Below are 13,818 nucleotides of genomic sequence, written 5' to 3'. Positions count from 1 at the left end.
AATCTGTGCATTCAAGGCAGTAGTAAGAGTATAGTCTCTGTTTCAGGTTGGGATACTGACATGTGATATGGTCTTCAATTTAGAAGATTTCTAATTTTTTGAGAGCCAAAAACAACACATGGCAGAGATGACAGATAACGCTGCGAACTGATTGGAGCGGCTCCACAGCCTTCCATGCCGGAGAACGCTGGGCATCTGCCACGACGGGATCTTCGGGAACGCTTCTCCACCGGGGCGCAATAGTGACAGTAGCTCCAGATCGTTCAACTTTCCAGACACAAACAGCTTCAGCGAGGTAGAAGTGATTCGCACAGAGCAGTTAGTCAACTGTTACTCATCACAAACGGCTGCTGGCTTAATGCTCTCTTTGTCTTAGTGGGCCTCTTGACGTGCCTCGGCTCGTTCTTTCTTCGGGACTGTCGATCACACTTGGTTCCAAGCAGGCACCGTTCAGGCCCAAAATTCAACCTGACAACCCCAAGGCTCCGCGATGGCCACATTTCTGGGGTTCCTAGAACCTGGAACCGGAGCGGATCATGTCCCGACTGACAGCCTGTTCTTCAGATAAGGCTCTGTCCCTAGCTGCTGTGTGAGCTTCTTCGTCTTTCTGGGAAACTCCTCGATTCTCCATGGACCTTTTTTTCTTCTCCGAACCCCGTCTCTCGTTTAGCCTTTGTGCATACCTGTCAGCCGTTTCCTCGAGTATATTTCCGATCGAATAGGCTCTCTGCTTTCGCCTTACAGCTTCTGCCAAAAGGCTTGCATACTGATACCCTCGACGGAGAACCATGGCACAGCAGAAGCCGTGTACCCAAATGACATCCCGAAAGATCAATACCTCCCTACTTGAAGCGATCTCCTCCCTCTCCGCTGAGGACACTCCTGGTCAGTTTTCGATAAATATATCGCCAGAATGGACAACGCAGATGTACGTTGGCAGCGGCAATGTGGTCAGCAATAGGCACAAGCGACATACAGGCTGACCCCGACAACAGAGCTGTTCTCGGAGGCTTCTTAGACACCGTGATGCTTGCAGCAACACGGAAGTACGTCGACGCTAAATTCGGTGAAGGCAGATATCCGGACCCGATCAACGTCTTCATCCAGTTCCTGAGGCCGATTGCCGCGGGGAAAGTCTTTGTCGCTTGTCAGATTCTGCGATCGTCACCGAGGCAGTGCGTTATGAAGGTTGAACTATCCACAAAACCTAGGACGGAATCGTCGGCGGAAGGAGCATGTTCGACTTTTGCGATCATCACGCAGGGCAACCTTTCCAAGGAAAAGGGGGTCTCTCAGGAGACCGAGCCCATCATATCGGCCGATTTACCGAACCGGGAGACTCAGTGCACAAAGATAACAGACCCCATCGCGGAGGCAACCCCGGTCACGAGCAAGCTGCGGTGGATCGCGCCTCAGTCTGACGACGGCCGATGGGGTCATCGTTTGGGAGGCCATATCCGGGAAGTCTGGCTGAGTTTCAAGGACGGGTCGAAGATTGATACTTTGACGTTGGCGTTCCTCGCGGACACGGTGAGCACACTGTCTCCGCGCCAGATTTGGTGTCGTGCGGAATAACCTTGTGATCAATGACTAACTGTGGATCATGAAAACAGCCCCTACAGCCACCAGCAACCCACTGGTCCGGCTTCTACCGAAAATACGCCCTCTCGACGCTCTGCCTCTCCGTCGAGTTCAAGAAGCGCGTCGAGGGCCTCGAATGGGTCATGATAAGATCCTACTCGAACAAGGTTAGCCACGGGCGGTATGATGTTAGCCTGCAGATCATGGATGAGAAGGGCGATATCCTCGCGCTGAGTCACCATGTTGTGTATATCGTCGAGCTGCAGCGGAGAGGGAAGGGGGCGAAGTTGTGATTGGAAAGTATAATGGCGTTCACTATTAGATATATACCCATCATCTAATACCCGACTTTGTTTGATCATTGGATTGAATTCGGATATGCACACATTGCGAAATTTAAACATCACAAGCAAAATACTTCATCGCCAGCCCTATTGGCATGAAAAGATATATAAAAGGTCATATTACTTCTGCCTTGTATCTCTTCGTATATACATCTGTACATGTGATGATCCATTACTCCGTGTCCTGCCCGAAAAAGACAGGAGCTCTAGTCAACCCCGTTCTTTTTGGTCCTGTTCTAGCTGTCCTTCCGTGTTATTTGATATCTTCCACCGGACCACGAAATCATCATCCGAGTACTAGGCAGGACTCCCCAGTTCTCTATCCGCATTCAATCATCCTTCTCGACCTCCAGTCCCAACTGCCCACCCTCCCTCTCGAGTTCAAGTTCATATTCATTATCACCCTTGCCAAGCTGAACCTCGACTTCCCCATCCCCGTCTCCTCCTTTCTTCTGCTCGAGTTCGATCTCGGCCCCGGAGGAGGCGTCGTCGTCGCCCAGTTTGAGCTTGTGGTCGCCTTTCTCGTCGGAGGTGGTGATGGTGGAATTGGTGGATCGCGGATGCATTTTGCTTTTGGGGATACCGATGTGTGTTGCGTTCTTCTGGAGGTGGGAGAGGTTTTGGATGGTGGCGGCTTTGACGTCGGTGTTGGCCAGGTTGCTGTTAGGGGTTGGTGCTGCCACGGATGCGGTGGCTGTAGCAGCGGCGCAGAAGAGGAGGGTGACAAGGTTGAGGATTTGCATTGTGTCGTTGGGTTGGGTTCGTTTTTTCTTGTTTGTTTAGAGATGGGTTCAATTCAATGTCTTTGGATTCTGTATTGAGAGGAATAGATGAAGGTCTTGTTTAGTTCGCTTAAAGAAGGTGATAAGATGGAGGTGAGCACCTAGGTCTATCAATTACAGAAAAACAAAAAGAAAAACAATGTCGCGTGCTCTCTTCTGCAGCAGCGGTCAACTTCCCCCTGAATTCGGGGTAATGGGCGGTTATCGATCAATGCGTATGCTATATGGTTCGGTTCAGCCAATCGGGGTTGAGTACTGATTAGGTAGAGTGGATTTGGGTTAGGGTGTTTGGTTCAGTATATCTCTGTGCTAGAATGTATGTAGAAAGTGATGAGGATTAAATATATTTTGACAGATTAATCTGTTCTATAGACTGTAGTTGCAGTATTCTCTCCAATCTCTCTTTGTGTATGTTGTAACGGCGGACCTAAGACTTCTTAGGCGGAGGCTCGTTGGGTTTATCTTGAGGAAGAGATGAATGAATAGGCCGTTACTAGCAATGTTACTATCAAGATTGCTATTTGAGTTGACCACGGGGTCCTAATCCCCATGGTTAAGGAGTGTCTTATATACATGCTGAGTTCTGCCCGGAAATACCTATCCGATGGATCATGACTATGGATCATGAGAATGGATCATGGAGGTGGATCGTAGACCTGGATCGTGAGAATGGATCGTAGACGATCCAGTATGGTCACATGACTTCCCCTCATCAGTGATCTCTAGGCTGTGCTGTAACATATATATTTTGCAATGTGAGAAACATTGGATTTTTCTTCTTTCTATTCTGTGATAGGTAGGTAGGTACCTACTGTACCTAATGCCATCTAGGGGTAGACAACAAAGCCAATGATAAGGATACGACTGTGGTAGTACACAGGAATCCCGGTTCTGCCTCTGTGTTTATGTATGTTTGCTCGTCGTCGTCGTGTTCGAGGAGGGTTTTACTGTCATCGTCCTGTTTGGGTGGAGGCTGAGGTTGAAGTTATCGTGATCGGCGTCTTTGGTGTCTTTGTTGTCTTTTTCCTTGCTGTCGTCGTCGTCCTTGTCCCCATTGTCGTCATCCTCCTCATCATTGTTTTTGCTGTCACCATCATCCTCATTATCATTGTCACCTTCATCATTGTCACCTTCATCATTGTCACCTTCATCATTGTCACCTTCATCATTGTCACCTTCATCATTGTCACCTTCATCGTCATCATCATCGTTGTCATTGTCCCCATTATCCTCATCGTCGTTCCCGTCCGACCGTTTAAGATCTTCCGGCTTAAAGTCGGAGTCCGACCACACCCCCATTCCAGGTACAACACTCCAACCTCGCGGATAGACCGCTACCGCCGCTGCTCCTTCTGCTCCTCCCCGGAATTGGAGTCGTTGAGCAACATCGTTGGTGTCCTGACGGCGGGCTTTGGTTTTGGTTTTGGCCTCGACGTCGGCACTACCCACTCCTGTCTTGGTGATTGGTGCTAGCTCTGGCGCTGGTGCTGCGAGTGACGCGGTGGCGGCGGAGAGGAAGAAGATGGTGATTGAGGCGGGTTTGAGGATATGCATGGTTGGTTGGTTGGTTTATTGCGTTGCGTTGGGTTGCGTGTCGAGTCGAGTCGTGCCGTGTCCACGGGTCTATTGGACGGCAGAAGAAAGGAAGAGGAGGAACAGTCGGGAGGAGGTATGACTACCTAGCAGGTAGGCTAGGTCGGTCGGTAGCTATGTAGGTCTTACTTGATGGTACTCCGTACCGTGCAGATTCAATGCACTCTGTCAGAAGTTCTGTTTCTGTCTCAAGGAGAATAAAATAAATAAGTTAGGCGCTCTTTCTTTTTCCGATCTCAAGTTAATATAGAAGTGAACTTGTGTCAGTGCTATGCCAACAAGTATGAACGATAGAGGAAAAAGCAGAGCCGTTCTCCATGCTATGCAATACACCATTGTATCTGATGTATGTAGGAGGTGTATGTGACCACTGACGAAAGTGATTTACATCCCCTGAATGACCGGCAGTTGATCATTGCAGATCCATATGTGCTGCCAAGGCGTAAAGTTAATCGGGCGTAAGGAAGTTAGGTCGAAACTTCACGGGACTTTATTTAAATTTAGTCTGTGTTCTAAATTAGGTAGGTTGCCTAGATGGATCATCGATCTTTCTTAATAGCTCAATTCTTTTGTTTTATTGGATCTTAGACAGAGGGTGGAGTAGGTCAGTAGGAGATCTGTAGAGATTAAAACAGTGATCTTAATCGCGGGTTGAACTATAGTAGGATGATATCTAAGATCTTTTTATCAGTAAAGAATCAGAACAGGATAAAAGAAAATACATACATGAAAGTGGGAAACCATCCGGACTTTTAACAAAAAAATAAAAAAAATAAACTGAATACAGAGGATCATCTTCACACGCACTCCTTGACAAAGATCGAGCCGATAGGTTTCTGCTGGCATTTCCCCGCACAGCAATGGGAGTTGTCGTTCCAAGGTGCCCATGTTGGCCAGCAGGTCCCTTGAAGAATGTCCTCCAGGGTCTCGACAGGAGCCACCGGGATTTTCCTGCGCTCGAGGTCTTTGGATTGAGGCGCGACAAATGCGGGCACTGCTAATGCCGCGGTGGCAGCGCTGAGCAAAAAGGCGACGGATTTGAGGACGTGCATGGCTGTCGTATTGCTCGTTTGTTGTTTTTTGTCCAGGTGGGGAATGTGTATAATCTGTCCCGCTCCAGAGGAGTGATGTTTGGATTCCTCGTTGCTTTTGGAGATGGCGGTGTCTTGAACAATGGCCAATATGAATGGATCTTGAAAGCAGGAGCGGCAGGAGAGGTGTCATTATCCTCAGCGTCGTCGTCACCGAAGTCATCGCTAGAACATGGTTTAGGATCTCCTGCCTTCGAGTCAGATCTTAGGTCAGTTGGGATGGCAGTTACCTGTCGTGGATGGGCTACTGATGCTTTTTGAGGTTGGAGTTATACAGTGCCTTCTTCCTTGCGGGCCACAAGCCGCACGGTGGTCGGTGCTGCCAATGATGGAGTCGCAGCGCAGAAGAGGAATGCGATTTGTGGTGGTAGGGTTAAAAATGTGCATGCAGTAACCTTTTTTTTCCTTAAAGCTCTCATTTACTGTCAAGATGTTCTAGCAACTGATCTGGCATTGACCAGAGACATGGACAGGGCTTAAAGTTGTATATATATTTTCCGGCCCGGGCTGCCTGCTGCCCTATGAGGTTCGACGCCCTACACTTACTGTACTGTATAACCACACTTCCCTTTTCACTAAATGGATATGAACTGTCTCACTGGATATAATAACTTAGACGGCCTATCAATTCGTCTGCATTTGCCGCCTCTCTCTCTCTCTCTCCCCCTTTACCCTGCCCATTCAAGTTCTTAACAACTACGGCTGTTGAGAGTGCCGATGCGGCAGCAGCCCAGAAGGAGAGGATGATGGCAGCGGGTTTGAGGATTTGCATGGTGTCGTGTTTCTCGTTCTCGTATCTCGTTCTTGTTTAGGTGGAAATGTACAATTTGTTAAGTACTCTCCAGGTGCGGATGACAAAGTCTGTACAAGTTAGTTACCGTACATAGTTTCAGACTTGGCGGTACTATCCTGCCTCCTCGGGTCGATCATCATTGGAAACAAGTGGAACCACAGTTTCCATTGCTCGGTCATGTATGCAGTATGCTGGCAAAAGAAAGGGCCTCTTTATGGATGGTGGATTGCAATACTTTCATAAAATGGCCATGTGGCTTGGATGCTACATATCCGCAAAAATATGGCATTCTTCTTCTATCTCCGCACGTGACCGTACCTGCGGCTGCGTTTCTCAGGGGTCAGTTCTGCTTCAAACCAAGAGAACTTCCTGTCTATCACGAATTGAATACTCGTGCCCAAGTGTCTAGTCCCTATTGGGACTAGCCACCCTACTTCTTCGCGGAATCCGGGTGCACGCCTTCGGTGTGCCTGCCAGCTCAACATCAATGTTACAGCGCAGCCTAGGAACGGTCAGCGAGGCTGACGGGGGGAGACTCTGTAACGTGACATGAATGGACCATCTACGATCCATCCTCACGATCAAGTCTACGATCCATATTCATGATCCAGCGGATAGGTATTTCCGGGCAGAACTTATCATGTATATAAGACGCTCCTTAACAATGGGGATTAGAACCCCGTGGTCAACTCAAATAGCAATCAGGATAGTAACATTGCTAGTAACTACAGCCTACTTACTTATCTTTTCCCCTTGTCTTCTGTCTTCAAGATAAACCCAACGAGCCCCAGCCTAGAAGTCTTAGGCCTCCCGTTACAGGTCTGAAACTCTAAGCAGGTTCTATTAATTTATCTTAAAGAATAGAAGACAAGTAATATAACTTGCCTTTTCTAGGTCTGACTTTGAACTGGCAGTTTAGAATAGATAGAATTTCAAATAACTGTATAGACTTAATTGATAAACATGTTGACTACAGAGTTCTAATTCTTGACACGGAGTGGTTCCTAGGGAGCATTCTAGGAGCCAAACCGCTGCACCACTGGCAAAAGACTAAGATACGAAGCCAACGGCTTCGTACTGCTCTCGCTTATATAGCTTCTTGCCACGCCGTCACAATTCTTATAGTTAAAAAGTATCTTGTATACATAATAAGTTCTGTCTGAAAATACCTATCTGCTGGATTATAGTGATCCCTGGATTGTAGTAAGCTATATAGATTATGATGCATCATCCTAATGAATTAATCTGCTTCGCCCTTGAGTATCTGTAGGCTGTACTGTAACATAAAATTATGCACAATATGCAGCTTAGAAGCCAGAGTGTTCCAGATTCTATCCTCTATCTTGTCATAAGATTCAGCCATGGTGTTGTGGAGATATTGAGGTTCAAAAGCAAGGGGTTGAGATTCTCAAGAATTTGATGTTGAGGTGGAAGTTGACGTTGAGGCACGCCAACGGCGTGCACCTGGATTCCGCGAGGAAGTAGGGTGGCTAGTCCCAATAGGGACTAGACCCTTGGGCACAAATAGTTCCTCTATCCATTAGAAAGTATATTACTAGAGTAAAGTATTTTTTCTGATTGTGCTGGTATTCTATATAACAAATCGATAAGATAAAGTGGGCTTCCTGTGTTGTGGTCCTCTAATAGCTTAACATACAGTAGGTGGGTTGCCATATCTTCTGTCACCTCTTTCTTTCTCCTCTGTCCAAGCCCATCCACATTGCCGCTTTTGCTATATTTTGATTTGGACTGGCTTCTCCTACGGTCTACTATAACCATATCTAATAGATACTTTCAGATCGCTTCAAAACCACGTGGTTGTAGAATGGCAATCCGCAGAGCCATTAAGTACCAGCAATGAAAGGGCATAGGTATTATATACATGTACTGCACTCTGCAAACAGATCAACAAGCTCCTCCATGAGAGGAGTGTAAAAAAAAGATAAAAATAAAAAAACCTACAACAGACGGGATTCGCTGGTGGTCACCCACCCAACTACTAACCGCCCGGCGTGTGGCTTAAGTACGGCTGAGCGGACGGGAAGCCCTGTTTTCCACACCCTATGGTCGTAGGTGCCAGATCCTCACTAGAATGGCCTTTTATGGAGTGTAGACATTCCGAAGACATGATACTGGAAAGATTCTCTTGGGTTACTTGTAGATATTAGGATGGCAGGCGATCACATTACGCAAAAGATATGACTTGAGCATACTGCACTTGTGAAGAAACAACAGATATCCTCCAAACGCTTCGATGGATTCAACGGGATATCATATGCGGTTGCATTTATCCATCTATTATCTATTTGCAATGCATGCCGTAGTTGCAGTATATATACGTGGTATCTGCAGCAATCACAGGTACATAGACCAGAAGGATATTTATTTCGCTTCATAGATGATCTTGAACTCCGTCTCGAAAGTCGCGAAGAAGTCGTCCTTGGTCCGCTTCGGACTCCAGCCCAACATTTTGTGGGCGAGGATGGACTTGGTTCGGGAGCTATACGACGGTCAGCGCCAATCCAATCAACGTAACAATGTTAAAGAGCAGAAAGTGAACGACGCAGAAAAAGAGATGGATTTCCTACTTGGAAGCAAATCCCAATTCAGCCAGCTGGGCGTCAACACCAAACAACTTGGCAGCCTCCTCCACGGAGACGCTCTTCACATCCGCCGTATTCAGGGCCCCCAGAGCGAAGCCAGCCTTGGCAACGCCCTCAGATACCTCCCGCCAGCTCTGCTCGCCGGTCTCAGAGAAGTAGATGCCCTTCTCATTGCTGGGGATGTCCGCACCCGAGAGGAGCTTCTCGACAAAGAGCACGTACAGATCGACCAGGTCGGCGATGTGGACGTGGTTCCAGACCGCATCACCGTTGCCGATGACGATAGACTGCTTCTGCGCGGTCGCGACCTTGGTGAGAAGTGGGATCTGGATGGAGAGCTTGTTGAAGAAACCGGACCCGACGCCGTAGATGGTGGGAGACATGATGATGTACGTCTTGATCCCGACTTCGCGGGCCGTGTCGATGATCACGACATCGGTCGTACGCTGAGGGTATGGGTCGACAGCCTCGCGGGACTTCTCGTAGCCGTAGATGTCTTCCTCGTCGGAGAAGACACGGTTTTCGTGGTACTTGCCTGTTACGGGGTAGTCACCGAGGTTGGAGGTTCCGGAAGTCTATTTATACCGCTGTCAGTTCGTCTGTATAGAAAGAGAAGTGAACAAGAGGGGGAGCATACGTGAATAAAGAAGACCTCCTTCCCAGTATCCTTCTTGCGGTCTCCCAATCCTTGTACCAAAGCCTTGGCAGCGCCAACATGGTATCCGCTGGCAGTGTTGATGACAACTGCCGGAGCATTAGCCTCGCTGCAGACAGCATCTCAAGAGAATTAAAACCCACCATCATGCTCGCGAGCCGCCCGACGGATAGCTTCGGAGTCGTCCAGGTCACTGAAGAGGATCGGTTCGACGCCTCGAGCCTTCAGGTCGGGAGCCTGCTCTTCCCTTCTAACGAGTGCGGAGATCTTCAGCTTCTTGATCGTGTCGTTCTGGGAACCGAGGAGACCGGAGAGGACGGATCCACCACTGCGTTTCAGAGAAGACATATTAGCACCCTGTCCCCATGGGTCTGACTGGGTTCTCGAATTGAAGACGACTCACATAAACCCAGTTGCACCGGTTAAGAGAAGACGTATCTCAGCCATTGTTGCTGTTCGTGATCTAGACAGTATCGTTCGAAACGCGAATAATTATTAATTGAGCAGCACTCCCGCCTGGAGCTTAAGGAAGTCGGGTATCGAGAATGGGATTCAACGGTCAAATCGTCGATGACGTATATGAGAAGACACGATCAAAGACGCAGGAGATCCCGCTGCAACGTGAATACATATATACCCTCATACTGAATAATCATTCATCTCCGTCACCCACCAGAGCCCCACGTTGGAGCAAGAAGCGGTCATGATTAATTGCTGCGCTTTTGTCAGCGACGCTCGAAAATTCCACCGCGTCCCGCAAGCACAGCGGGGAGCGTTGATTTGTAAGCATCGCTGACGCCATTCGAGCACGTGGTTGGGAATGCTCTTTGGTCCATCGTTTATTTAAACATTTACTGTTTCTTCATCACAGACGATGTGTATTAGTATCTCACATTATGCATTGACATTTAATCCGACGTGTTGTTGACTTCCTGATAGCTGCAACACAGTTTAGCCTAGGGCCGGATTCGCAGCGCCGAACTCTGCAGATCTGATACCACCACCAAAGATCTGCAGTCACCCTGCCAACTGTCCTCTCATCTTGCTATCCGAGAAATGCTGCTCTGACCAAGAGATAGAAATCATTGTGTTATGGCGTTTGCATGTGTTATGCGTTTGCATGTGTTATGCGTTTGCATGTGTTATGCGTTTGCATGTGTTATGGCGTTTGCATGTAGCGCAGCATCGACTTATCGTCCCTGCCTCAGGTGCAGCAGAATAATTTCATGCCCTTCACTGCTAGGCCACGATGTAATTTTCCTTGACGAAGCTACAGCAGCGCATTAATTTTCCTATTCACTTCGTAGGTGCGAGGCTGCTTTCTTCTAGAAGAAATTAGTTGTTCCTCTGGCTCCACCTCTACTCTCTTCAAAACTATATTTTTTCTCTATACCGTCTATATCTGCATCACTTGCGTGTGAATCGAACGGTCCATTCTGTTGAGCCAGTTTTCTCCTAGTATCGTCTTTTAATTGAGCTAATCGATACTGGATAGTACTTGATGACCGCATTCCTATTAGGACGGTTCATCCGTATGTCAAAGCTTGGAGATTTACGGAAGTCGTTTCCACACTATCTACCCATTTCTCGTGGGCGAGAACGAGAAAATCAGAAACACTTCTATTTATTATTAGCTAGTTGAGTTGTTTGGAAAATTCAGAAGCTTGTTGACGTTTGTCTGACTGACCTTAATTAGTCCGAAACTTTCTTTCCGAAAGTATCAGCCCAGCAAGCAACTCCGGGGGGCAAGAGGCGGGATGATGCAAGTATTTGGGAAGGGTTTCAAATTCATTCATTGTCCCACCTGCTGAGATATCTTCTCCGTCTTGATGCATTCGAAAGCACCCGTCTTACCTTTCCACAACCCCTAAATTCAGCTAGAACAGCTTTCCTCTGATATCTGCTATTCACCCCTCGTTGGCGGTCCTCGTTCCTGTTAGAAACCACAGTACGGCAATTCTCCGTTGGGTGGGAAATCACAGAAGGCTCTACCTTAGTTGCTCGTCATGGCTACTATCCCGGAAACTCAATGGGCCCAGGTCCTCGAGCAAAAGGGCGCCCCCGTCGTCTACAAACAGATCCCTGTCAAGAAACCAGGACCTGACGAAGTCCTGATCAAAGTCAAGTATACCAGCGTGTGCCATACGGACTTGAGCGTCAAGAAGGGAAAATTAATGCCGAACGCTGTGAAGCTTCCCCTTGTCGGCGGGCACGAAGGTGCCGGAGTGGTCGTGGCAAAGGGCGAACTGGTCACGGAGATCGATATAGGTGACCATGCAGGCATCAAATGGATCAACACCTCATGTCTATCCTGCAAGTTCTGCGAGATGGGGGATGAGCCGCTGTGTCCCAAGGCCCAGATGTCCGGGTGCAGTGTGGATGGGACCTTTCAGCAGTATTCTGTGGCCAAGGCAGCGCATGTCTCTAAGCTCCCAAAGAATGTGCCCCTTGAATCAGTTCCTCCTATTCTCTGTGCTGGGCTCACTACCTATAAGGGCCTGAAGGAATCTGGCGCCCGTCCAGGTCAGATGATCGCTATTGTCGGTGCAGGAGGTGGATTAGGAACTATGGCACAACAGTACGCGAAGGCGATGGGGCTAAGAGTCATTGCTATTGACGGTGGAGATGAAAAGAGAGCAATTTGTGAGGAGATGGGAGCTGAAGTGTGCACCACTGACCCTCTCGCACTTGCCTGATTTGCCTGATGTGACGAAAGGAGAAGAGAACCTGCCCAGCACAGATCGTAGAACTGACAGCTATTTTATCTACCAGGCCTACATCGACTTCACCAAGTCAAAAGACGTTCCAAGCGACGTGAGAGCAGTCACCCCAGAAGGCCTAGGCCCGGAAGCCGCCCTCCTACTCGCCGCCGTCGAGAAGCCTTTCCAGCAAGCGACCAGCTATGTGCAGTCCCGTGGGACAATAGTAGCCATCGGAATGCCCTCGAACGCATTCCTAAGCGGGCCTGTCTTGGACATTGTGATCCGCATGATCAACATCAGAGGCAGCTACGTTGGCAGCCGGCTGGACGCCACTGAGGCGATCGACTTCTTCGCACGGGGGGTCATCAAGTCGCCTGTCAAAATAGTGCCGCTGCAGGAGCTGGAACATGTGTATGAGCTGATGGGTTGGTATTCTTTTACTACCGCTTTGCATCTGATGGTGAACTCGAAGGGGAACCCGACACTGATTTGGATGCTCCAAAATACAGACCAACAAAAGATCGCGGGTCGTTATGTCCTCCAGATTCCTGATTGAGCATTTTAGTCGACATGTGAAATTACCAGCGAAGCTGTACGTCAGGGATTTCGGATCCCGAAATGCATACAATCTAGGCAGAGGGCAACCGGATAAAAGACAGGAGACTCGCATAGGTATTCTTTGTGGCAGATAATCAGCCACAATTCCTGATGTTCATTTGGTGGATGAATTAGCATAACTTATTCATCTCCACCAATCAACTCGAGCCCCAAATGAGCCATCTACGCCGATGATACTGCCGTACAACTTTTGCTGGGGTTCTACCGTATAACATAGTCGTCAACAGTACTCTGTAGTCCACCTGGCCAATAGGAAAGACCTTGGTACGAGGTACCGTGGGCTAAGATGTGCTTAAACCCTGCCAGAAAGACCCTCTAGTACCCACTGATGGGAATCTTGATTTGATGCTTCGACCTTGTCCGCCAGGTTGTCAATATGGCGCAAGACCTTTACCGCCTTAGTGGAATCTCTTTAAGTATCATTTATATATTTAACTTGCCGCTTATTGAGGCCTACATCTTCTGTTAAACTAATGCAAGAAACAATGCACACACTTGAATAAATGCGAGTTCACTTCTCTTACAAAGATTAGTCGTTAAGCAGATTCGAAGGTTGGGTCCTTAACGTAAGCTACAAGCGAGCCGCGCACCTCCTACGCGATTCTAGCCATGACTGAAAGTAGGCCTATTTTTAACGCAAAAAAAAGTATTTCTATATAAAAACTAATTACTACTGTGATTAGGACATTGCAACCTTGTATGTCCTATAACATGACAATCACTGCATCATGGTGGCGCTCGTACAGGGTGCTGAACTGTAAATGATGCTGATTCAACTGGTAGAGCCCCTTGGGTCTCTTGGGTCTCATTCTCATGTTGTATAAGCTCCTGGGCTTCCTGAATAGAAAGGCCCTCTGTATGAGCTATCTGCTGATTAGATTGTTTCCCTTTTTGCTGTTGTTTCTTATGCGCAGCCTGTAGATCCTGATTTTCTTTGGCAAGAAGAATAGCACTATTCATTGCTATTTCACACCTTTTAATAAGCTGGTTCAACGCAGTATTTGTTTGGCTTGGAGGACTCTGTGTACAATGCCTTAGAAGCTTCTTGATTGTAGA

General features: G+C 48.0%; 6 protein-coding genes across 6 annotated transcripts; 2 read left to right on the top strand and 4 right to left on the bottom strand.

Moving 5' to 3' along the window:
- Window positions 1-788: 788 nt before the first annotated feature.
- VTN00DRAFT_3107 (uncharacterized protein) lies at window positions 789-1,874 on the top strand (the record flags this gene model as incomplete). The annotated part of the gene is made up of 3 exons (XM_069429388.1): window positions 789-928; window positions 996-1,530; window positions 1,614-1,874. The coding sequence occupies 3 exons, from the start codon at window positions 789-791 to the stop codon at window positions 1,872-1,874; spliced, it is 936 nt and encodes a 311-aa protein (XP_069283100.1).
- Window positions 1,875-2,254: 380 nt separating this feature from the next.
- Window positions 2,255-2,668, bottom strand: VTN00DRAFT_3106 (uncharacterized protein; the record flags this gene model as incomplete). The annotated part of the gene is made up of 1 exon (XM_069429387.1): window positions 2,255-2,668. The coding sequence occupies one exon, from the start codon at window positions 2,666-2,668 to the stop codon at window positions 2,255-2,257; it is 414 nt and encodes a 137-aa protein (XP_069283099.1).
- Window positions 2,669-3,610: 942 nt separating this feature from the next.
- Window positions 3,611-4,261, bottom strand: VTN00DRAFT_3105 (uncharacterized protein; the record flags this gene model as incomplete). The annotated part of the gene is made up of 1 exon (XM_069429386.1): window positions 3,611-4,261. One exon carries the CDS (start codon window positions 4,259-4,261, stop codon window positions 3,611-3,613), a length of 651 nt encoding a protein of 216 aa, XP_069283098.1.
- An 836-nt stretch (window positions 4,262-5,097) lies between these two features.
- Window positions 5,098-6,163, bottom strand: VTN00DRAFT_3104 (uncharacterized protein; the record flags this gene model as incomplete). The annotated part of the gene is made up of 2 exons (XM_069429385.1): window positions 5,098-5,492; window positions 6,064-6,163. 2 exons carry the CDS (start codon window positions 6,161-6,163, stop codon window positions 5,098-5,100), a joined length of 495 nt encoding a protein of 164 aa, XP_069283097.1.
- Window positions 6,164-8,566: 2,403 nt separating this feature from the next.
- Window positions 8,567-9,889, bottom strand: VTN00DRAFT_3103 (uncharacterized protein; the record flags this gene model as incomplete). Its single annotated transcript, XM_069429384.1, has 5 exons — window positions 8,567-8,684; window positions 8,773-9,362; window positions 9,425-9,531; window positions 9,586-9,770; window positions 9,846-9,889. 5 exons carry the CDS (start codon window positions 9,887-9,889, stop codon window positions 8,567-8,569), a joined length of 1,044 nt encoding a protein of 347 aa, XP_069283096.1.
- A 1,559-nt stretch (window positions 9,890-11,448) lies between these two features.
- VTN00DRAFT_3102 (uncharacterized protein) lies at window positions 11,449-12,700 on the top strand (the record flags this gene model as incomplete). Its single annotated transcript, XM_069429383.1, has 2 exons — window positions 11,449-12,105; window positions 12,215-12,700. 2 exons carry the CDS (start codon window positions 11,449-11,451, stop codon window positions 12,698-12,700), a joined length of 1,143 nt encoding a protein of 380 aa, XP_069283095.1.
- Window positions 12,701-13,818: the final 1,118 nt, after the last annotated feature.

This window comes from Thermoascus crustaceus, assembly GCF_041956765.1.
Source record: "Thermoascus crustaceus strain CBS 181.67 unplaced genomic scaffold VTN00scaffold_12, whole genome shotgun sequence".
Classification (NCBI taxonomy): Eukaryota; Fungi; Ascomycota; class Eurotiomycetes; order Eurotiales; family Thermoascaceae; genus Thermoascus; species Thermoascus crustaceus.
The sequence above is the reverse complement of the archived record's forward strand: the minus strand, read 5'-3'. Positions and strand labels throughout refer to the sequence as shown.